At 36.7% G+C, this 24,998-nt stretch overlaps 1 protein-coding gene, 1 long non-coding RNA gene and 2 pseudogenes across 5 annotated transcripts; 1 reads left to right on the top strand and 3 right to left on the bottom strand.

Annotated features, from left to right (window-relative positions):
- Window positions 1-1,290: 1,290 nt before the first annotated feature.
- Window positions 1,291-4,634, bottom strand: LOC148697284 (putative WD repeat-containing protein C2A9.03). 2 transcript variants are annotated; one of them, XM_088692258.1, is made up of 5 exons: window positions 4,546-4,634; window positions 3,343-3,391; window positions 3,154-3,259; window positions 2,380-2,466; window positions 1,291-1,970 (listed from the first exon to the last, which is right to left on the bottom strand). In XM_088692258.1, exons 3-5 carry the CDS (start codon window positions 3,250-3,252, stop codon window positions 1,557-1,559), a joined length of 600 nt encoding a protein of 199 aa, XP_088548384.1. In that variant the 5' UTR covers window positions 3,253-3,259; window positions 3,343-3,391; window positions 4,546-4,634; the 3' UTR covers window positions 1,291-1,556. The 2 variants fall into 2 exon arrangements, with proteins under 2 accessions (XP_088548384.1, XP_088548385.1); XM_088692259.1 differs by lacking the exons at window positions 3,343-3,391; window positions 4,546-4,634 and having other exon boundaries at window positions 3,154-3,273.
- LOC148697283 (uncharacterized) lies at window positions 4,202-5,744 on the bottom strand (annotated as a pseudogene). The gene is made up of 5 exons (XR_015961966.1): window positions 5,512-5,744; window positions 5,315-5,401; window positions 4,876-5,010; window positions 4,546-4,656; window positions 4,202-4,303 (listed from the first exon to the last, which is right to left on the bottom strand). The product of XR_015961966.1 is annotated as an uncharacterized LOC148697283 (transcript).
- Window positions 5,745-7,294: 1,550 nt separating this feature from the next.
- On the bottom strand, window positions 7,295-11,756 carry LOC137723216 (uncharacterized; annotated as a pseudogene). The gene is made up of 2 exons (XR_015961373.1): window positions 8,747-11,756; window positions 7,295-7,490 (listed from the first exon to the last, which is right to left on the bottom strand). The product of XR_015961373.1 is annotated as an uncharacterized LOC137723216 (transcript).
- A 7,468-nt stretch (window positions 11,757-19,224) lies between these two features.
- Window positions 19,225-20,639, top strand: LOC148697282 (uncharacterized). The gene is made up of 3 exons (XR_015961393.1): window positions 19,225-19,324; window positions 19,426-19,499; window positions 20,451-20,639. It is a non-coding gene; the product is annotated as an uncharacterized LOC148697282 (long non-coding RNA).
- The last annotated feature ends 4,359 nt before the right edge of the window (window positions 20,640-24,998 follow it).

The raw sequence follows: 24,998 nt of genomic DNA, 5'->3' as shown, positions 1-24,998 counted from the left end.
TTACATTTCATTGGCACCACAAATGAATTAGAAAATGACACCAGATAACGGAGATCAAAGAGAAACCACAAGTGAATACTCGAAGATAAACAACTCGCCACTCTAAGGAATCCACCAAAGAGATAAGAGTTTATGGATAGGAAGAAAAACACTCTTCACTAAACCAAGTTTAAAAGTAATTCTTAATTTCTGAATAATTGTATTTCCATACATAAGTAGTGGTTTTAAATAGTTAGGCATGGAACAACCTTCTACCTTCCATGAAGAGGTTACTAAGCATAAACTTAATGTAAGACTAATCATGAACTTAAATGAAAATATGAACCATTTTAAAATTAAATATGATGAATGCACCATGATAATTAGATGAGTCCAAATTCGATATCAGAGCATCTTGAAGAGATGCTGCAAAATAACCAAAATTCTATTTTTTGGAACAAATGATATAATATCTACACTAAGAAGGGTGGAGGAGTAATGTGGTTTAAATTAAAGAGTCAAATTTAAAAATAAATAAAAAAACACGTAACTTCATAAAAGAATCTCTCTTATGGCAAACTGAACAGTCACTTTTTAAATTTATAGAGTAACTGTTCATCAGCTAAATATTAAAAAAATAATAAGACTCTAGCCTTGAGTTAGGAGAAAAAAAGAGAAAGAAGATTGTTTTAGAAAATAAGTGGGTTGAGTTTGAATTGTTAATAGTAAAATATTCAAAGTTCGTTAAAATATAGAGTGTTGCTATAAATGAAAAGTTGAGTTGAGTAGCTAAATTAATTTTTTAACATTGTTCATTATCTTGTTTAACGAAAATTTAGAGCTTCTCTTGGATGTGCTCTTAAACAATGCAATCCAAGAATTATGCTGTAGAACTCTAATCATTCATGATTAGTTAAATGATAAAAAAAGAGAGTATAAAATTAAGAGCATGTAGCATTGAGATTAAGAGTTTGTTTGGGAGCGCTTTTAAAATAACTTAAAACATTAAAAAAAAAAAAAAACGCTTAAAAGTACAAAAAATGTTTCATATGTATAGTACAAAAAATAAAAAATAAAAATAAAAACAGTTAAACAAACAAATTTTACAATATCACATATTGTATTTCGGGCTTATCTTCAATAATTCGAGACAACTGAGCAGTTCAGAAAATGAACGACAAAGATGAAAAATTGTGGTATTTCACGATTATTTTCCAGACCACTAAGCGGTCCGGAACCCTTGAACAAAATTGTTGTATTTCACTCTGCTATAGGAGAGAAAAAGGCACAAGGAACAGTGAAAAGAAAAGATTAGGAAAAAGCAAAAAATGTGTTTATCAGGAAATGGTTTAACAAACAAGGGTTTCACATCACTGTACAAATTCTAAATTCTAATCAATCATTGGCTTATTCCAACTTTAAACTTGGTTTATCAAACTAACCTACACACAAAAGAAAAAAAAGTTAAAACAAAGAGTTCAGAAAAAGTAAACCGCAACTTCAGAGCACTCTTTCTGCTTTTAGCTTCTGAGAAAATCACATTGCCAACACTGATGGACAGCCCTTCGCCAAAAGGATCAAAAATAGGAATCCAGATATCCGTACGTATGCCTTCTGTTATACTGTAGCAAGCTGGCGTATGTTCGGTCCCAGATTCCTATATACAGAGACTCGTCATCGGGACTCATTGATACACCGGATATCTCCCCAAAGAAATCAATCTCTTGCCGCACTTGGTTATCTGCCTTTGTGCTATATAAATGCACAAAATCTGCAGGTTCCGCGACCACCATGAACTGACCATCTGATGAAAAGCGAATTGACCTAGCAGCACCCAAGTTATTCTTCAGAACGGCAACTGGCAATGAAAGATTTCTTATGTCCCAGACTCGGGAAGTCTTGTCCTGGTTTCCGGTGGCAAATATGCGACCATCAGGATGCCACGCTGACGCAAAAGAGTAATCCAGATGACCAACGACCTTAGCAATAGTCTGGAATGACCAAAAAAAAAAAAAAAAAAACAGAGTTGTATATAGTTAGAAAATGGTTCCCATCTTTGAAAATAAAACCTGGAAAATGTTTTTAGATGTAAATTGGGAATTTAGAAGCACAACTGCTCTGCTAACACGAAGTTAAGGTGTACTAAAAAATAAACAAAAAGTAGATTATGCTGAACAATTATAAAAGCAACTGTGTAAGCAAAAATCTGTTAATCGTATTAAAGATAACACTTGTATTGGTATTTTTCCATCATTAACCATTTCCTCAAAGTCCACATGTCTCGCGTTCAATTTTCAAACAGTTTACCTCATCTTATTAGCAATAATATTTCTACGGAAAGAAACGCAACAAAATAAGTTTCAGACAAGAGTATCATGATAAGGAAAAAGATCTTGGTACCTTCCCATTCTGCGAATCCATCAGCAATGCATCTACATGATCACCAACAACCGCAACAAGCCTATGATCTGGGCTTATTGATGTATGCTGCAAATAAGGTCAGCTCCACGTTAACAAAAAGAGTTATGGGAGGAATAACCACAGAAACCAACACGTTAAGCAATTGCGGATCACTTCCAGTTTACAAGCACTTAAGTATATTGCACTCTTCTATTTCAAAGAGGTAATTTATTTGAAGTCTGCAAAATATTTTCAATACTAGGATTGGCTCAATCAACATTTTGTGCTTTTAAGGAGACGGTCAATGAAGAAAAATTTGGCAAGTGGCATCGACCTTAGTTGGAGAGGAAAATTGTTCCTATGTCATTAGCTGAAAAGGAAAATTGGTTCAATTTATCCATAAAAGAACGAAATGTCCATCAAGCTAAACCAAAATATGAAATTAGTCTGTGACCTACACCAGTCACCAATTTCCTTTTATTTTAAAAATTTTCCTTGTCCTCAGCACAACCAATTGAACAAAATAAAACTGATTTGAAAGCTTGACTTCCTAGTTGACATCTCAACAATTTCCATGTATATCAGAAATAATACTCTTCAATGCACAACTTAGCCTTCTAATATTAATATCTAGGGAGGTTGGAGTCAATGAAAATCACAGAAAGTGGAAGTGTAAAGACAAATATGTAGATTCTTAGTATAGAAATAGAAAAAGGCGGGTAAGTTTATCTAACCGAAACCATCAATATGAATTAAGTTCTTAGGATGACTCACATTCACTGGCCAAGGGAAACGAAAGTGATTCAAAAGCTGAAACTTCTCCATGTCATATTCTCTTATGCCACAGTCATTATTGGATGCCATGAAATGCATTCCACCCCTGAAAAAGCGTTTCTATATCAAGTTGTGTTTTATTAAAAAAAAAAATTCAGACAAACAGATTTTCAGAACTAGCTAAAATACCCCAATCTATCGTATATTTGTGATGGCTTACTCCTTGTTTATCAAGAGACTGCAGATAAAGACAGAAAAATATGATTTAATACTTAACTGAACATTAACCAGAAAAATAATCCTTTAACAGACTAAAGCGCTTGTTTGCATCTGATAATGACAAATATAGAATTACAAGAAACAAATTACATCCAACAAGAAATGAGCGCCGAAAATGCCATCAGTAGCTACCACATCAGTTGAATTTAATCATTTCATTAACAAACCATTGCGGAAACCAAAGATATGAATGCACGGATTAGGTCAAACCATTCTTACTAGTAGTACAACAAAAGAGCAACAAAACCACTTTCCTTATCCAAAAACTGAGCTCAGTGCGGATCCTAGTACACCGTATTAGTTATGCACTTTCCTAATCTAATTCCTAACCAGCATTTGTTCCAGGTTCAAGTCCGGAAGGTGTCTCTTAAGTTGCCTATCCAAGAACAGCTTCCATTACCCTCAACCTCAAGACTGTTCCAAAAAGTTTTCACATACTTCAACAAACACTTACTGGCACACTGTCACTGATATCCAATATTAGTCGGTTCTTACATTTCATTTAACTTAAATTCAGTCAAACATTTTACAAGATATTTAGACAATTCCCTGTCCATACTAGAATCTCAGCTTCTACATGCAACAATCTTGTGTACAAAATGGTACTCACACTCAATACAACGTGTAAAAAATAAATATTAACCACCCCTTTCACAAAAGTTAATAATATTATTACAAAATTCATTTTTGTTTTCCTAGGTAGAAAGTATTAATTTCAAGACAGAAATTACAAGCACCACACAACATAGCTCATAATATAAAAACCAAGCTATTCATGTCTGACTCCCCTGAAAGCCGCTATTGCCAGTTGTTCTGATTGGTAAAGGACAAACGAAACTGGAGTTAAAACTCTGGTAGCGAGGTCATATCTCTACCCCAAAAAGAAGTAATTTTCCAAGATCAAATACGGTAACCAAATTTCCAGCCAGCTAATGGCATTAGCTCTTTTCTTGACAAGTCAATGGCAAAGCAAAATCATCAGAATGGCAGGATCCCAGACAAGTCTAATTGTCAGATTTACCAAACAATACGTCTAATGTGGAAATACTTAACTCTCATCAAACAGCCATGCACTGTCAACACGCTATTGAGATGTAAACATTAGAAACTCACTTTACAAGTAAGCGCTCCTTAAAAGCCACCAGCAACAAGAAAATTGTCCTTGATTGCCAGTGTGCTTATCTGAGTCTGCATAAAACCCTCCAATAAACTTCCTGCATGTTTCTGCAAGACCATAGAACTTGGCAAACTTAAACTATGGACATAAGTAGAGGACAAATAGCAATTACAAGGAACACTTCAACGTATGTATAATTGGGAGGGGGAAGGAGAGAGCATAAACCAACAAAAACTGAAAAAAAAATGAAAAACAATCCATTTGATTACTTTATTTTCTTTCAAAGAAACTAGATCATACAAATTATGTACAGGAGGTTGTACTACCTCTGTTGGGGCAACATGTCCTGCAAAATTGAGAACCTCAGACAAATTCCCAGATAGAGAAGACCAATGCATGACTGAAAAGTTGGACATGAGGTAGACATCATGCTTTGAAGTGGCCCAAACCAAATTTCTCAGCTGCATGTAAAAATCAATAAAGAATGTCAAGTAGGATATAAAGGTAAACTTCATGAACATTATCGTGCAAAAGTTTTATAAACATTAGCTTGCGAAAACAGCTAAAAGGAGTGGATAACTTTATCTTGTTAGAATAAAAAAAGTATCATTTAACTAAAGCAAAATTATCTAAGACAATAAGTTCATACACACAAAACCCATGAGAGAGAGAGAGAGAGAGAGAGAGAGAGCAGGATTAGTGGTGAAGTATACCTTCAAAAAATGTAAAACTAATAAACAGTTATGGCATTGCAAGTCCACAAACCTGGAAATAAAGGATTGTAGGTTTAACCAGTCTTGTATTATGGAAGAAGTCATAGTAGTTTCCACCCTTCTGCATTTGTTTGCACTCCTGGTCAAAGTTAACACATATTATCAGTGACGTCTGCTAACTTCAATAGTGACTTGCTAATTGGGGAAATGAAATGAAATGAAGAAAATGCTCGAGAACAAGAAGAAAACCTTGTCCACAGCTTCCCCAGATAAAGGGATGTTCTCATAATTCCTGTACTGTTCTAGCCTCGTCAATCTGTATTTTTCCCTTGTTATGTTCAATCTGTCCCATGGAATACCTTGAATGTCCTTTCCCTTTCTCACTTGTGCAGATGACGTATCTGACACTTTGGTAAGCTGCTCAAACTCAAGAACAAGGGATTTCAAGTCCATTTAGTACAACAGGAAAAAACAAAGGATTGAACAATGGGAGCCAAGAGTTGATGGAAACAAACCATGTCATACTCATCAAGACCCATATCTCCACCTTGATTTTCTTCCTCCACATCCTCGACAAAATCAGACATGTCCCCTTCATCCGCCATATAATCAAACTGATAGCCCTGCTGGTAAGACATGCTCTATCTGCATTCAAGTTCACAATTTCAACATCTTCAATACGATTCCAGCACACTTACTAATCACCAAACACACCCAGACATACTTTTCTGGCATCTTTGTCATTATGAGGAAGTTTGACTGGAGCTTCTCGCATCTGTATAATGCCTGCAATTTGAAATTAGACACCCTATGAGATCTTGCGGAGAATTTCCAAACGCAGCTCTGATCACATAATCCTTATTACACTCAATTCATAACTCAAAAGTAATTGCTGTAAGAGTAACTAGGCAAAATAAGTTCAAGCTCCTACAGAAATTTCATCCTGTAAACTGTTTTTCGAACAATACTGTTTTGTTTTCATGCATATCCTAGATACCAACAAAACTGTGAAATGGATATTTTAATAACACTACTACCTTGACATGATTGATTGGAAATCAAATACAACTTCCCGTGAACTCAATTCCACGTCACCAACCTGCTCACTCAATGAGCAACAACAGCAGTAAGTTATAGAGCTGCGTAATATCATTCTTGCCATGTTGAAGTAGCAAATAACATAGTGAATTATCTGTACCTAGTACATAAGTATGTGAACAACAATGCATTTAAACAAGTGCAAAGATATGAATAATAAAAACCTGAATTTCTGACCTTCTGATGATTCACCATGAAAATGGCTTTGGAGCTGTAAATAAATTCTAGCAGCAGAGACCTGCTGCATATTCTCATTAAGCAGCATCATCTGAAAGCCTTGGTGCAGAACATCGAAACTGTGTCGTATGGATACAATTTAGGAAATGTGAGTTGATACTGCAAAATCACAATTTTCCAAAAACTAGATATGAAGACCACAAGGAATATTACAATCAAATAAGATTCTAACGAATTGTTTTGTTTTCATATTAACTTATTTAACATCTTAAAATGCCCACCAAGATGCCCTTTTTCAATCCTACCCCCCATTTCTTCTATAGAAATTTTACAAATAACCCCTTCTACTCTTGCTTGTATCCCTTGTGTATCCATCGTATATGCCTCACACATATCCATCCCATACCCAAAAATCAAAATTTCCAAGAAATTAACAAGATAAAGATTTGGAATATCTGATATCCATCAAGGCATCATGGGGATGTATTGGTATTGGATCCTGCATTCTGAAGATTTTTGGGGTAACCATGCTATGAAATTATATAAGATGACATACCTCCTTTGAATAGGTAGGAGATAAAAGTTCTAGTTTTCTTGAATTTCTAGCCGCTTCACAAAGTGGAGTAAAAATGTAGTCACTTCATTAAGCAAGCAACAGTCCTTTGAACAGGTAGGAGATAAAAGTTCTAGTTTTCTTGAATTTCTAGCCGCTTCACAAAGTGGAGTAAAAATGTAGTCACTTCATTAAGCAAGCAACAGTCATGCACATCCTCATGTTGCATATACTTGCACACGGACTCTGATAGAAATGCGCTCCACTCCTCAACAGAACCGTCAACCAGGTCACCAGGTCCAGTGAGTCATCAGATGGTGCATGAGTAACAAACAATGATGGTCTAGAAAACACACTAATTTCTGTCAGATGTCTCTTCTTGCATATGCCAATGGATATCCTGTGCAAATAATTGAGATATATAAGAACAATAAAAAACAAAAACAAATAATTTACAGTGACAAGCAGAGGCAATTAGATATCCGCAGCACCAACTGTTTCACATTACAGCTTCCCATACTATTGAAGTTTGCACCAAACAAGCATAGATTACCTCTTGATAATAGTTTTAAAATTTGATAAAACAAAATAAATAAAGCATATTATCTAAAGTCATTAAATAGAAATTTTGGGATAAAAAAAAAATTGTTCTGTTTTTTTTTTTAAAAAAAAAAAGGAAAAAAAGAAGCCAACGTAAGACCTAGAGAGCAGAAGCAATCCTACTGGTTACTACTGTGGTATCAAAGATCTGTGTGATCATTATGTTTCAAAGATCTTTCCAAAATGAATCTAAAATTCTGGACTGACCTCTAAATGCTACAGAAAGGGTCTTTACAAACCTTAAAAAAAGCACAAAAGACAACTTATAGGTAGATACTGTAAATTTACAGCTTGAGGCAGCTCAATCACATACTGCAGCAAAGTAAGATAGGTCATCCACAACAAATCAGAAGGCACTTATGCGAAATGCTACCGAGAAAGTAAGGCAAAGTTGAGAGATAAGAACAAAACTGCTCCTGAACAGACAAGTCGGCCAAACCATTCAACATAAGATACACAAACAAACAATTCATTCAAGTAGTTGTCCATGAGTTCCAATATTGTCACATTTTCTTAATTCATTCCTTTAAATAGTCAATAATGGCTTAAAGGTCCATGCACAGATGTAAAATGCATGGCCACTCATAAAATTTACATGCTGATACAGAAACAAATAGACTTGTTACCGTGCTTCCTTAATTGTGCACGTGCTCACACAACACAAAATGTCACATTAAATTCAACACTTCTCAAAATTAAAACCAGTATAGAAGAAGTAGTTCAATGTTTTATCTATGCAATATTTCTTAAATGCAAATTAGATGTTCTCTATGCACAATTCTTTAGGAGCACTGGATTGAGGTTTATTTGGTTAGGGTTTGATTGTGGGGCTTAGGGATATAAAGGTAAAGGCCTAAGAAATAAAAGCCATAGGAATTTTTTTTTTTTTCCTCATTTTCTAGGGCATTAAATGTATCATATTCCCACCTAAAAGATAGAACCAAATAAAGAAAAGAAATGATTGAAAATATACATAAAGAGGAAAAAGACATTTTCATGTAAAAGAAATAGTTGAAAACTACAGTATGGAAGAAAAGACGACTTAGAGAGACAAACCATGTGGCATATGCTATCTGTAGTTGAAGAGCTTCGTCCCAATTGTTAGCTTTAATAAGATGAAAGAATGTATCCAGCTCTGGAAAACCACCATGCCTCATCATGTCTGCAAACATCTCCAGTGCCTTACCGACCTTATTTGCATGTGAAAGACTCTCAATCAATGAAGTGTACATATTCTTGTTCACAGATGTAAACGGTGAAGATGACGAAATCTCTTTAAGCAGCTCAAGAGCCACTTCCAACATTCCAGCCTTTACAAAATTATCAATCAGAACTTCGTATATGTGAGTAATTGGCACTGTGTCACATTCACTCATCTCATTTAAAAGCCCAAGAGAGGTCATGAACTCTTTATTGTAACCTTCAATAACATTACGGTAGCCTACCATATGCTTAGGCCAATGTGTTTGTTTCATTTCATCCAAAAGCTTATGAGCTTCATCCAGTAGTCCAGTTGAACAGCAATGATTTATCAAAACCCCGTAGGAGATAAAATTTGGAGCACAACCCTCAGAGCTCATTTGTTTAAAAAGCTCAACACACTTTTCGATATTACCTGCTTTCCCAAAGCCATCTATCATTGCGGTATAAGTCACAACATTCGGATAACACCCTTTTTCTTCCATCATCAGCATAAGCTTATAGGCTTTATCTGTTTTTCCAACTTTACACAGGGCATCAATCATCTCTGTGTAGATAACAACATTTGGTGCACAAGAGTGTTCTAACATTTTGGACAAGACTTTTGAAGCGAGATCCAGTCTTTTATCCTTAAACAACCTATCAATCAAAGAACTGTACGTATACACATTTGGACTGTACCCTTGCGCTGACATCTTAGCAAACACCTCTTGTGCTTCATCTAGCTTCCCATACTTGCAAAATCCATCTATAAGAGCATCATAAATAATATGGTTAGGTTCACAACCTTCTTCTGACATAGCATGCAATAAATCACGGGCCTCTTTAACCTTGTGTGCTTTGCATAAACCATCCACCAAAGCCCCACATCAACATCAGGGACGTCCACATTACCTCTCATTCTCTCATATATCTGGCAAGCCTTTTCAATTCTACCAGCATTACAATGACCATCAATTAAAGCAGTATAAGTAATAACATTAGGACTGCAACCTTCAGTCAACATCATCTCAAAGAGTTGATCAGCATCAGACACCTTCTTTGCTTTAAGGTATGCATGTATAAGAGCAGTATATGTCACCACGTTTGGAGCACAACCATTTCGTATCATTTCATTAAACCAGCTCCGAGATTGTTCAATAAGACCAGCTTTACAAAAACTATCAATTAAAATAGTATAGGTATAGACATCAGGAACGATACTATTCCTTTTCATTTCTTTAAACAACAAAAATGCTTGTTCTACCTTGGAGGCATTACACAAAAAGCCAATAACATTAGCATACGTATTAGTGTTAGGAACAAAACCCCTGTTCATCATTTCGCTGACAACCTTATAGGCTTTCTCAAATTTTCCGGCACCGCAAGACACCATGCAAAATTGCTCACATTGACCTTACTTAGCATAACCCCTGCATCAAGCCTCTCACCATAAGCTTTTTCAGACAAATCTAACATATTTGGGCTTGGTAATTCCTTGTTTCCACATATACCATCAATCAAGATATTGTAAACCACGTAGCCTGTCTGGCACTCACATCTTACCATTTTCTTAAGTAACTTATGAGCATAAGAGTGATCTCCGGACCTACAATAAGCATGTACAAGAGAACTAAATATCTGAGGGCTTGGAATACGACCTTCTGTGATCATCGTACTAAGAATTCTCTTGCACCTACCGAGCTGTCTTTTCTTCAAACACCCACAAAGCAAAGTCCTATAGGTCACAACATTAGGAATGCAAGAATCACATCGCATTCTGTTCAAAAAATCCTTAGCTTCCTCAAAAAGTGAAGCTTCACACAACCCAGATATCATCTTCGTGTAAAGAATAGTATTGGGCACAAACTCTTCCTTCTCAACCAATGCGAGAGCTTCCTTCCACCTCCCAGCTTTGCAAAGGGTGTGAACAAATGAACCAAATGTACACTCATCCATCTTAAACCCTGAATCCAACATCTCCACATGGACCAAGTGTGCTGTGTCCAACTTATCTGCTTCTAGAACCACTTGAACTAAAGCATTGTAAGTTGCTTGAGTTGGCTTGTATCCGATATCCTTAAGCCTCCCCAGCTCTTCCAAAGCTACATTCCACAACCCATTTTGGCAGTACTTCCGAATCAACACATTAAGCAACTTCCTAAGCACCTCTCTATCATCACCCTTAATTTCTTGCAGAAAATGTTCCGCTACCCTCTTATTACCACACTCCAATAAACAACGCGTTGTACACGGGAGCAGTGTGACTATACCCAATTTTTTTACCTGCACATATGAAAAATTTCACACCCAATTCAGGATTTTGTATAAGCTTCAACACCTCCACCACCAGAGTTTCATTCAGATTATCCCTAAACTGCCTAAGAAACTTCTGGGTTCATCAAACTCATCATTATTATTCCTGATAGCATTCGAAATCAAAATGGCATTGTTAGAAAACTTAGCTGATTCAAATTTTGGTATCAAAGACCCACCACCAGCACTGGTATCCAACACCGAATCGTGCAGAGAGGCGAATTCCTCTGCTGAAATAGACTCAACTCCAGAACTCCCCGGCTTGAACAAATAGTTGGGATCGAACAGACCATCGAGATTGTCCTGCCAAGAAGTGCAAAGTAATCTGGGAAAGCAAAGCTTTAGACTTTGGTGGGAGGATTTGAATGGAGAAGGGAATGGTTGTGATGGGTTTGTGGAGAAAAATGGGTTGGACTTCAGAGGGGACGGAGATATGGCGGAAATTAATTGCCAGAGGAGAGTTTTCAACCGCCTTCTGCTCATTTTTGAGCTGCGAGAAGCTTGGAGCGGGTGATTGTTTTCAGGGTTTATGCTGGGGTTTTGTTTTCAGGCCGGGTTTAAAACTGGTTTTGAAAAGACTAAAAAGCGCTTTTACCTGTATTTGGAAGCAAAACACTGTCTTTAAAATTGACTGAAATCGGTTTTAGAGAAATTTCCCATGCTTCTTCCAAGAAATATTTAAGTTTTTTTTTCAAGATTTAATAGCATTTTACTAAGAGTTGTTTCAAAAAATATTTTCAGTCATTTTAAAAGCACATACAAATAAGTTTTTTAAGTGCTTTATTTAAAAGCACTTAAATATTTAACGGTTAACAACATTTTGCAGTGTAGAGCATTTCCAACCATTTTCTAAATGTAACTCTTCAAATATAAGTTTGTTGAACTATGTCGCACTTTGACAACTAAAATTTGTTCATTCACAATTTTAGTCCAACTGACTGCACACATTTTATAGTATTTTTAGGAGCTTTGTAGTGTAATTACCATTTCTAAGAAAAACTTCAAAAAAATTAGGATATTTTTAGTTTACGTACCAATTGAAAAATCAATCCAATCATCTTATAAATATCACTGTACTTCAAAATAATGGAATGATTGCTACTCAATCTCACTAAATTCTTTGGTAACTAGTGGCCGGCCAACCAACTTTCAGGTGACTTTTATGGCAACCTTCGACTTTTTTGGTGATCGACTGGTCAACTATCTAGTGATTGGTGACCAATAGATCAATCCTAAACCATTTTGAAAGAAAACATGATTTCAAAATGTCTTCAATGGGATTTGAACTCAAAACTACAAAATAAAACTATCAACAGAACGAATTCGGATCGGATCAAACTTAATTCATATCCAGATCCATTTATAATCAAAATAATGGATTCAAATCATTAGATCTAACTTGTCAATCCATGTCCCATTTAGCATCGAATCAGATCAAATTAAGACCTAGCAAAGTTAGAATATCATTAGCAACCTCATTCTTTTATTATATATTTTTTTATTTTTGAGTTTTATCACAAATGGTACTTTATGTTTTATCAATGCATCAATTTGGTCCCTTATATTTCAAACTCATCAATTTCGTCATTTATCTGTTACTCCAATTCATCAGTGTGATGTGTGGGACCCATAGGGGCCTATAAAGCCAATCATAATGGTGCCATATGGACTAATCCTTCGTTTTTTTTTTTCTTTTTTTTCTGAACAAACGTTATTCTCTATACTAAAGGGGTGGGGGAGTGGGCTAGCCATAATAATGTTGTTCGAATTCACCGTTGGCAAGAATCAAACCTAAAACTTCTCAATTACAAATGAAGCTGAATACCACTAAACTGTAATACTAGGTGACTAATCCTTCTTTTTTTTTAAATAATTTAAAATTCTGAAATAATAAACAACCACTCTCACTCCCTGTATCCACTTGTAAAGCCAATCATAAGGTATTCTAGTTTTGACAAACAAAAAAGTTGGAATTTTCAAATGCTAGTGTTTTTATCCCAAATGGTCCATTATATTATGTCAACTTATTAGTTTGGTCCTTTATGTTCTAAACTCATCAATTTCGTTCTTCATCTCCTGTTTTGATCGTCAATGTTGTCATTCCATCTTACCTTGTTAATGAAATCCGGTAGTGTATGATGGGGCAACCATATAAGGCCCACAAAGCCAATTACGTAATGTCAAGTGGATTATGTGTAAAACAACAAATAATATAAATAAAAAAAGATATAAACCCGGCCAAAATGAATTTAGGATACTTTTTAAATGCAAATTCATTTGAATTTTAAATAAGTAATAAAATCCTACAACGTCGCTTAAAACAAAAATTACTGACATTGTGCGCTAGTCCCAATTTAAATATGATCGTTGTCTAAATGTGCCACATGGACAAATATTTTGAGGAATATCACGTGTTATTGCCAATCTGCATACACCACATGGACAAATACTATAAGAGATATTGACGTGTTACTGCCAATCCGCATATAACACGTGTGCCTTAAACGTATTTGATGGTAATTCTATATAAATCTATTCGATGTTATTGCCAATTCACGCACATTCAGTCTTTCTCAAATCACTATGCATTGCAATTCATATTGCTTTGTAATCACTCTTGTTCTTTGCTTTTATGTTCGACCTTTGTGCCATTCTCGACATCTTGCCAAATTGGCTTGAGCTCCTTGAGCCATGAGGCTTGTTCAAATCCAATCACTGCAATCGGGTTCTAGGTTGGTAGAACAAGTTGTCTGAGGCAAGGGGTTTTTGCGGCTGCGTAGATCAAATGGTCATCGATTACAAACACAGAGAAATGGAAAACCAAGGAAGATAAATTCCCCAGCCGAGACGTGAAGCACTCTTCAATATTCCTTTCAGTGTTTCGCTAGATTGATCATCGGACCAAGTACACAATCTTCGAGGAGCATTGGAGAAGTTGAACTTTGGCACAGTCAGGTCAAGCTTTTTCCAGCAAGCTGCATTCCAAGGAGCTTCAGACCCGAGTAAGAGGTATGAAATCTAGAAAATATAAAGTGATGAATATTTTTAACAGCATATCATAGTCCATGTTTGCACAATTTTTAGCTCTGGATCTCTGTCATTTCGAAAGAGATTGTACCTCTACAATGACAGCTTGTCGATCCAAGTAGCTAAAAATTGGTGGTTCTCAACATAATTATATCTTGTCGTAGACTCGTAGAGAGCGTTTCTTGGTGCTCTTTCGTTGTGGTTCTTAAGACTTTGTGACGACACATGCATGAAAGAAATGAGACAGGTTCTTATAGAAGGTATTTTAGGACTTAAAATTACAGAAAACTCCTTTGCTTTGTAACGGCAATCTAAACTTTCAATTTGTTGATTGGATACTTGAAGTGTTTATGTTTATGAAACTAAACCTTGCATGCAGTCTGACATGTGTATGAGGAAACATACTGAAACTAGCGGGACTCCTCTCAATTGTGTTCTAAGAGCACATATTTAGGACACAATTGGGTATTTATTCCTTCCAATAATGTGCGCATATGACACAATTGGGAGTAATAATAAGCACCATGACGCTAGGTTAATTCTAGTTCCTCCTACAGAAGTCAGATTGCATGTAGGGTTCAATCTAAGAAACATAAGACACTTCAAGTCTTCAAGTCTCCACCAACATATAGGAAGTTTTAGATTGCCGTTACAAAGCAAAGAGAGTTTTCTATAATTTTAAACCTGGAACACCCTCTATAAGAACCTATCTCATTTCTTCCATGTATCATCACATAGTCCTCAGAGCTACAAAAAAATAGCACCAAGATATACTCTCTTAAGACTTGTAGCTCATAAGACTTGTGATGACACATGGAAGAAATGAGAAAGGTTCTTATAGAGGGTATCCTAGGACTTGAAATTGCAGAAAACTCATTTTGCTTTGTAACGACAATCTAAAACTTTCAATATGTTGGCTGGAGACTTGAAGTGTCTTATGTTTTTCAAACTGAAACCTGCATGCAGTCTGACATGTGTATGAGGAAATGGAACGAACCTAGCATCATGAGTGATTACTCCTCTCAATGAGCAAATATTGAGGACACAATTGGGTGCTTATCCCTACCAATAATGTGCCCATATGACATACTTGGGGGGTCATAATAAACATCCATGAGGCTAAGCTTTTCCAATTCCTCCTACAGATGTCAGATTGCATGCAGGGTTCAATCTGAGAAACATAAGATGCTTCAAGTCTCCAACCAACAATTTGAAAGTTTTAAATTGCCGTTACAAAGCAAGGAGAGTTCTCTGTAATTTCAAGTCTAAGGACATCCTCTTTTAGAACCTATCTCATTTCTTCCACGTCACTGTCATCACATAATCGTAAGAGACATAACAAAAGAGCACCAAGAAACACTCCGTGATAAGATGTATTTATGTTGATCATAATTCGAGCCACCAAATTTTAGCTACTTGGATGTACAAGTTGTCATTATTCAGGAACAATCTCTTCTACAATGGCAGAGGTCTAAAGTTTGAAACTGTGCGAATATGGACTACGATATCCTCGTGCGAATATTCATCACTTATAAATTATCTGAATTTGATATCCGTTTCTCGGGTTTGTAGGTCATGGAATGCAGCTTGCTGCAATCCAACCCATGGAAAAAAGCTTGACCTGATTGTGATCAAGATTATTTTGTTGCTTGGACATGCCAACAAGCCTTTGAGTAGTCCGTAAGAAGAAAGGCCAACATAGATGGAAAGAAGAAGAAAAGGCATGCTCAAGCAAATAAACAATGAGCATACAGTGGGTATGATATTCGAGTCTCCAATGTCCTTGGTGCATATATGCAGAATGGAATTGACTGAGAAAGCTGAGGCATTGCATCTGCACACATTGGAGAGAGACTGTCAACCAGATTATAACACATGGGAGTTCCTTATGGAAGGAAGGTTGACAAGCCATAACATAACAAGGCCATTGAAGCGATGAAAAAGGGGTTTAGTATGTTGCACTATTGTCATTGAAGACCATCGGACAATACTGTAATGGCCTTTGCTGATTATTTCGAAAAGCATGGGAACATTGAGGATGCCAATTGGTATACCAGATTGTGCATCGAAACAAATCCGTTTTATGTTCTCACTAAAAAATTATGCACTGAAAAATTCTTTTTAGATTGTGCATCAAAAGAAATCCTAAGAAATGCATGAAATAAATCCTTACAAATTCATAGAAATCTATAATAAACATACTTGCAAATCTGCCAAAATCCATATAGGATTGTAAAGCCTATTAAAATCCTTTAAAATCTGTCACTTAAAGAAAGTCCTTTAAAATCCTCTGAAATACAAATTGACTATAGTGCCATGAACTTGGTAGCTTTTTTTTTTTTTTTTTTTTTTTTTCCCTATAGTTTGTGTGTTTCTTGTTCCACTACAATTGTCCTTTTGGGCACGTTATTTTGTTGACTTATTTTTTCATGGTGATAAAATTGACTTTAGTGCCAAGGACTTAGTAGTTTTTTTTTTTTTTTTTTCAAAGGAATTTATAGTTTGTGTGTTTCTTATCTACTGCAATTGTCTTTTTTGGGCACGTTATTTTGTTGCCTTATTTTTCGTGGTGATAAAAAGAGGAACACAATACAACTATACTTGGTGGTAATGGTGGATGCACATAGGGACTAGGGTGGTACCATGACTCACCAGATGTAACAACCCGTTCCATAATTTATGGAAGGAAGGGCATTTTGGTAACTTTATTTTGTTGGGCTAGATATTTGGTTTTGTTGCTTTTTGGTCTTAATTGGTATGCCAAAGGGCCCACACTTTTTGACTTTGTCTTCGGCCCAATTCCACTTTCTTTCTCTTCTCTCTATGTACCCGGTTCTCTCTCTCACTCTCTAACTCTCTCTCAAATATCTCAACTCTCTCGCTTCTCTCTCATTTCCTTTCACTCCCTCCCAACCCATGAGCAACACCCAACCACACACGCTTAGATCATGTTTAGGAGTGAGTTTGTGATGTTTCTAAGTAGTGTTTGTGGTTTATGGATGAAGAACCCTTAAGGAAGACACTACTTAGTTTTCCGGTGAGGAACCCGAAGCTTGTAGGTCATTTTTCGGCCAAACCATGGGGAGTTAGCTGTTGAGAAAAGTACCATTCTCTTCGTCTCATTGAGAAGTATGATTTTTTTTTTTTTCGAATCACTTGATTTCGTCGAGTATTGAAGAAGTTATGAACGTTTAAAGTTTTCCCAGTTTTCCCAATTTTCCGGCGAGCACCGTCACTTTTGAGGCGTTTTCCGACCAAACTACAGTGAGTTAGCTGTCGTGCAAGGCATTCTCTTCATTTTGTTGAGTACTACAACTTTGGTTTTGAATCACTTGATTTGGTTGAGTATCGAAGAAGTTATGAGCGTTTTAAGCCCTACCTAGAAACCGGCCAACCCTTGGCCTGAAACTAGGTCGACCCGACCCAATAACCCTAAAACCCGACCCGTGACCCAAGGGTCCGACCCATAAGCCCAGGCCCAAACCCATAAACCAATTACCCAAGCCCAGAACCCAAACCCAAGTCCAGAAACCAAGCCCAACCCAAAAACCAAACCCGGGCCATAAACCTAGGACCGGATCTGACCCGTTGCCTGTTGACCCAACCCGTTGACCGATGACCCAACCCACTGACTGTTGACCGTTGACTTCTCGGGTTTCGACTGGGACCCCTCCTAGACTAATTTCGACGTCTCGAGTCCGTTTACGGCGTCCATTTTCCCAAATTCAATGGTTATAGTATAGTTTTATTAATTGGTCCATTTATGTGCTTAGGTGCGTTTGTTAGTGGTGTTTCCATCCACCCTTGCTTGCACGGCTCTGCGCCAAAGGTGTAAGGTGAGTGAACCCCTTTTAAAATGCATGATTTCACTATTAGAAATGCATACATGAAAAGCATGATTTTATGGCTACGTTTTTTTAGTAAATTGGTTTCACTCTTTATGAATTATTATGCTTCATCGATTCTACATTCTTTGTGGTATATATGATGGATGACTATATACTCACTTATGAACATGGTTTTATGATATTACGTTTCAATTATTGAGTTTCAATCTGAGATTGATATATATATATATATATATTTATTTATTTATTTATTAGAAATAGTATGTTAATGTTTTTATGTGCTTATGTCACAACCCGTCCCGGAATTTTAATTCCGAGGACGTGAAGTTATGAAAATGCCCTTAAACGGGACTAAGGGGCGTAAAATATGTTGTAACTTGATGATTTGGGGATTGGGTAGGATCCCACCTCCCTCAAATCTCTCCCTCATTCCCGTACCTTGTCTCTCTCTCTCCTCCCTCACAAATCTCTCATTCACTCTCCGTTCTCTCTCTCTCCTTCGAACTCACACGGACCACCCACAAAACCACCCTAAAACTATACCAACGAAGGATCTAAGACCACCATTGTACTCCTGAAGACCACACGAACACGATGGTACCAATTTCAGGTGAGTTTCACTTCGGAAAACTTGGATTTCAATTTCACTGTGCGTGTGCACTGTTCATGCACACGTAAAACTTGATGTTTTTTGGGATTTTGAAGCTTGTAGGAAGCTTGGTGAGGTCCTAAGGAAGCTCGGAGTGCTTCGTTTGAAGGATTTGGACGTTGGGATCACGAACTGTAAGTCCGGCCGAATTTTCGTATTTTTGGAAAAATTTGATTCCGTCGTATTTAGGCCCTAAAACTAGTCCAACGTGGTAGATTATGATTAGGGCTTCATTTTGGTATAAATTTCGTGAAAAATGGACGTAGGAACACGGAGAACGACAAGTTCAAAGTTTGGCCGGAGCTTTCGAGGGTTTTTCCGGCGAATCCACGGCGATTTAGGGGTCAAGTCAGGTATGGATGTGTTCGTCTCGTCAATACCTTCATTTTGATATATAGTACGTCGAAAATGGTTAAGAAATGAAGAAGTTATGACACTTTGAAATTTACCCAGAAATTCCGGCAAAACACCACCGCCGGCGAAACCAGTCCGGCGACGCGAGGAAGAAGACGCGAGCGTGGGCAGCGCGTGAACAGTGCGCGTGGGGGAGCGTGAGAGCTCCAAATTGAGTTCTGAAAATTGTCACGCGTTCGTGACGTCGTGTAGATCACCGTGGTATATTCACACACCCAATTTGAGTAACGTATGAGAAAGTTATGGACGAATGTTTGGTGTATGTGCATTAAATAACGTCAATTTGGTTACTGTTTGTATAGGTGAAAATTATACAAAAGAAGAATGTAACCAATCTAGGGGAGGCTCAGGGACCTACGAGACGTCGATGTGATCTGTGAGTGGGCAGTTATTTTTCAGTATATATATATACGTATGCTTGACGTATTTTAAAAGAAATACGAATTAAATATTCTGTCATATATGCATCATATTTTAATATGTGCATTACCATAATTATGCATACTGTTGCATGGTGCTGAGGAGGCCCAGGTAAGCTACATTTCAACTACATTTGATATACGTATGAAATACGTTTGGAATACGATTGAAATACTATCATCACATGCATTAGTAGTGGCATACATTTATATGTGTATTTGGTGCTGTGGACGCACAGGTAAGTGCCAGGTAAGTGGTATTCATGTTTGTGTGCAATAGTAGTTTGAGAGGATTAGAGAGCTCATAATCTGCACCCCCGGTGTTAGTGCTCCCGCCCGAGGCCAGGGCACAGCCTTCACGTGTATGTTCACCAGCACCGCATGCTCGCCTTGGATCCAAGTTAGGTGCAAGCCTGTCGTACAGACCACATTAGGTGGTTCCGACTTGTAGGTGACCCGCGATTTATCGCACAGCTTCACGTGATCGTAGCACTAGAGCATATATATATATTACACTCAGCCTGTCGTACAAACCACGATAGGTGGTTCCGACTCGTGTGCAGATTCAGTTATTGAGTTGAGAGTGGAGCTCTAGATGCAGCCGTACAGGTCACGTTAGGTGACTCCCGGCTGCCAGATTATATGTTATTGATGTGAATTACGCTTGAGCACTTACATTTGATTATGAGTTTCCATTGTGGCATATTCTCGAGCATGAATGGCATATTTATGAGCATGAATGATATATCTTTGAGCATGACTGGCATATCTATACATACGTATATATGTTATTTTCTGGGAAACTATACTTGTTTTACGGCGAGGGGTTAGTATATGCAAAAGAGAAAAGAAGGTTTTGAATACGTTCGTTTTGCTGACCCACTCAATTTTGTTTTGCGCCCCTCCAGGTTCAAGAATTGCAAAGGTGTGGTGACTATGAGGAAATTCAACGGAGTTCTGACAGAATGGACCAAATGAGGACTCACCTTCGGGTGTTTCATCTTAGAAGTTGTATATTTTAAAGCTTCCGAACTGTGCAAATGGTTACGTCACTCTCACGTGACGGCCAGCATGCCCTCCTTCGGGACGGGGTGTGTCAGCTTATACAATGGTCTTGCCTACGGGTAAATGATATCTATATGTGGCTTCGGTTGGATGATGTAGGGGTCTACGGGTCAAATGATATCTATACGTGGCTTCGGTCGGGTGATGCAGGGGCCTATGGGTCGAATGAAGGCCTATGGGCGAATGAAGAGTTCTATATGCCTACAGGCGAATGAAGGCCTTTGGGTGATTTTGATACCACTACTAAGCACACTATATATGATACATGTTTTACGAAGTTTTATGGCATGCTAGGGTTTTCGGAAAACCTATTACTTATTATGCTATATGAGTTTTCATAAACCTTGGGGGTTAGTACGTTGTTGAATAACTATGTTAGTACGATTTATATATCAACTTGGTCCACTCATGTTTTATTTTGCGCCCCCTTCAGGACTTAGAATTGAGGCGTACAATCTCGGTGTCAAGACACTCCTGCATCGGCATCTTCGAGTCTTCTCGGTGTAGGGCCTATTCATTTGTTCATTCAATTTTATATTATTTATTTTTTATGTCTTGGATTAGTTGTATGCTCTGAACACGTTCCTCAAGTGCATAATCATTGTATTTAAATTTATAAGTTTTAATTAGGTTCGTTACTTCTCATGCATGTTAGTATGGATTCGTCACCTTTAGGTGTTGGCCAGCACGTACCTACCCTAGTGTTTGGAGGATATCAAGGTCAAGCGTGTCACCAGAGGTCCGAAAAATTCCGTTGAAGGTCCTCTAAAAATCTTTTGAACGCATGGTACGAGACTCTTTTGTGTCCACAAGTATTCTATAAAATACTTGTATCACACTCGAGATCCCTTAAATTAGGACCCCTGGATAGTACTGGATCCAACAACGGTTGGTGGTGTTCAAAGAAAATGAAAATGAGTGCCCAACAACCAACTATTTCCTATTTCTGAAAGAGAAGTTTATTTGTCTCCTTCCTTTGAAAATAGTCATTGTTCATTGCTATTTACTAGTCAATCACAATTTAACATATCTCCGTCATTTAATATTACGATGTAGCGATGCTTTTTTTACTAGTAAATAAAAGATCTTAATTTTTACTCTCGTAAATAACAAGTTCGATACAAATTGTCTCAAAATAAAAGAAATATCTGTCCAAATCAAGAATAAAGAATGATTTCTTTTATATGCCGAGCTTTTTTTTATTCTTTTGTCGAAAAACAAGAAATTTCATTGATGAGAAAAGCCGAATACAATTACATTAAACTAGCCCAGTAAGATGGGGATAACTGAAGCCCATTCAACATAAAGGCCAAAAAAAAAAAAAAAAAAAAATCCTAATCTTCAACCACAAAGGCTGACCGTTGTCGCCTCCTTCACCTCGCCAGTGACCACAAGGGTAGCCACCAAAAAAAAAAAAAAAAAATTCCGCGTTGTATTCAATAAAGGTATTCTGGTGCAAAACATTTCAACGTGCGGCAAAAACCACCACACCGAATAATAGCCAACAAATCCGGGCAAAAAGCCAAAAACACACGGTAAGCAATGGGGCTAAAGGTGCATTTAAACACCGTCACTTTATGCAGCACGCTTGGGCCCTATTTTTTCCTTTACGCAATTTCTCCCCACTTCGGACCACAGCCAGCCAGAGACCAACTCCACCGCATTTTCTTCGCCTCTAGTCGTCGTCTAGTCTATAGATAGATGCCCCACAAGTCACCTAAAACATAAATTCATGATTACATCAATAAATAGTTGGATACTATTATTTTTGTCATGAAACAAATGATTAATATTATTTTATAATCCTTAGTGCTTAGTACATCAATTAATTTGTCAAAATGTTGTTCGGCCTTAACAATCATTTCATCTGTCAATTAATTAAACTAACACCTTTTCAGGTTTATCATGTTTTCACAAAACCCTGAAACGTTTGAATCATAATACTAACATCTCTTGAGATTCTAACTAGCTTTTACATAGCTCTTTTAGAGCTGACATCACCTTAAAATTTTTTCTTAAAGACAAATTTGCCCTGATTTTTAATTACTTTAAAAATAAAAACAACTTTTTTAAAAATCAATATTGGGGTTAGGACCTCCCCGCATTCACCACAATATAATAAAAATTCTTAACATGTTTCACCTCCTCCCTAGCCGTCCTCCCATGAAGCTACTCCTTTGTCTTGGTTTTTCGATCAATCAACCTCTCCACAAGCTTGGCCTCACTCTCCGCCATAAAAAATATGAAAACCACCGAATTCCCAAGAATCTTCCTCACGAAATGCAAGTTGTCATTGGAAACCTTGAATTTTTTTATGCCGAATTCTAGAGAAGATCCAAGTCCATGGTAGAAGAAGAAAGATAACTATATTTCATTAATTTTCTTTTTATTTATTTTTTAATTATAATGAGAGCAAATTTGACCAGAAGGAGTTATGTGAAAGTGAACTAAAACCTTAAGGGGTATTACTGTTATGTTTCAAACGTGAGGGGGTTTTGTGAAACATAATAAACCTGAAGGGGTGTTGGTGTAATTAATTAATTATTTTTTGTTTTTTTAACAAACAATATTATCTATTATAAAAAAAAAGAAGGGGAATGGGTCAAACCTCACAACGAGTTACCAATAATATGGTTCAATTTGCTTTTGGCAAGAATCGAATCTAAGACATCTCACTTACAAGTCAAAAAGAATATCACTAGATCATATGTTTGAAATTATTACAATAATTTAAAAGAGAAGAAATTCAAACCCAAGACGCATGAGTATGAACCAACACCCTTCTTCAAACAGTGCGTGAATGATACACAAAATTCAATGCTTATTATTGAGATCCTATATAGTATGCATCACTATGTAGATATTATCTCTGGAAAAAAAAAAAAAAAAAAAAATCACCACATGATCTATGAAATCCGTTGCTGGCTACTGGCACATTTTGGCGATTATTGAATTTGTAGAGATATAAAGCTGTATGTATCGCTTCTGAGAAAACAAGAAAGTCGTGTGTATGATGTATCGAAAATAATTTTGTGGTTTGTTGCAAGTTTGGGTGATTGTTTGTTGCGTCCTGGCCACCTTGTCAGTGGTGTTGGTGATTGTTTGTTACAAATTGGAGCATGAAGCTGCTATATAATTTCTCAATACAAATTGAATAATATGATGTCCATCAATGTTTCATCAATCCATCGTGGCATCCTAGACTAATAATGCACGGATTAGGATCTTATCTGGATCATTTTTGTGGGGATTCAGATGATCAATCAATTTTGTCCGCTCATCGTACATCGTGCAGTTAGAAATTATTTTGAATTTTTCATTTAAAATTGAACACAAATAATACCTAAAGAAAACTAGAATACAATATACGATAAATGAACACGATTGATTGATCATCTAGATTCCCACAAAGAGAATCCGAAGCGGATCCTCATCTAACGCACCAGCAAGTACGTCATCCAAATGCTACAGTAGTTCTTGTTGAGATCAGATTACATTAGATGCTCTGCTGAAGACGAAATCGAGCAACAAAGTTGGCACATAAAACGCGTAAGGCCCGGAAGGGGAGCCTATTGGCTTACTGTGTGTTTACCTTCATGTGTGAAGGTAAAGGTGCTTGAGTCGGGGCATTTTTCTTTCTTCTCTGTGATGATTTTCTAAGAAAGTCTGAGCACCATAAATTTGTTAATAACTTAAATCAATCTCATTCATCTCAAATATCCCGTTCTCTTTCTTTTGATACATTATCAAGCGTTCGCTTCTTTCTCTTCTTTTTTATTCGCAAGTTATCTATTGTTAGTTCCTTAAGAGAAACACAAACAGATGGAGTGTATCATGACTATCTTGAAGAAACTATATTATCTATAAAAAAGAATGAGAAAGTGGATTAAATCTCACAATAGGCATAAAAACCGTAGAACCGCGAAACCAAATTGAACCACGACAAAATAAACCCTAAAAAATCGGGTTGACAAAATAAAGTCAACGTAGGTTCAATAACGAAACTAAACCATTCATACCAATTCTGATTCTAGTTTTCATGTTGATAGAACTGCTTAGAACCGAACTGAACCATGAACATAAATAATCAATTAAATTTAATAGTTGCATACAGATATCACTAAATGAGTGGTGAAAGGTGAAAACCAAACTGGTTTCAACTAGTGCGGCTGCATGGGAGCATTTCTCAATTAGGTTTTTCACTTGCATGTTCACCTATTGAAATAAGGCACATAATTGATAAAAAGGAAAAATATAATAAATAAATAAATAAAAAAGGGGTCATTTTCTATCCTAGGTCTCCAAATTTGAAATTCAGATTTCAATTTCCTATTTTTCTTGGATAGAATGATCTTAAGGTGATTTGCATCCTGTTTTTTCTTTCCCTTTTT

This window comes from Pyrus communis, chromosome 4 (genome assembly GCF_041283825.1).
Source record: "Pyrus communis isolate YQ-2024b chromosome 4, ASM4128382v1, whole genome shotgun sequence".
Taxonomy (NCBI): domain Eukaryota; kingdom Viridiplantae; phylum Streptophyta; class Magnoliopsida; order Rosales; family Rosaceae; genus Pyrus; species Pyrus communis.
This window is presented reverse-complemented; position numbering and strand designations above follow the sequence as displayed.

Bases quoted from the DNA above. Each gene is read 5' to 3' on its own strand.
- LOC148697284 (XM_088692258.1), bottom strand. From the start codon at position 3,252: ATGCATTTCATGGCATCCAATAATGACTGTGGCATAAGAGAATATGAC. The intron at 2,467-3,153 runs GTGAGTCATCCT...CCTTATTTGCAG, and splicing joins GTTTCCCTTGGCCAGTGAAT to CATACATCAATAAGCCCAGA. The intron at 1,971-2,379 runs GTACCAAGATCT...TGGTCATTCCAG, and splicing joins TGGATTCGCAGAATGGGAAG to ACTATTGCTAAGGTCGTTGG.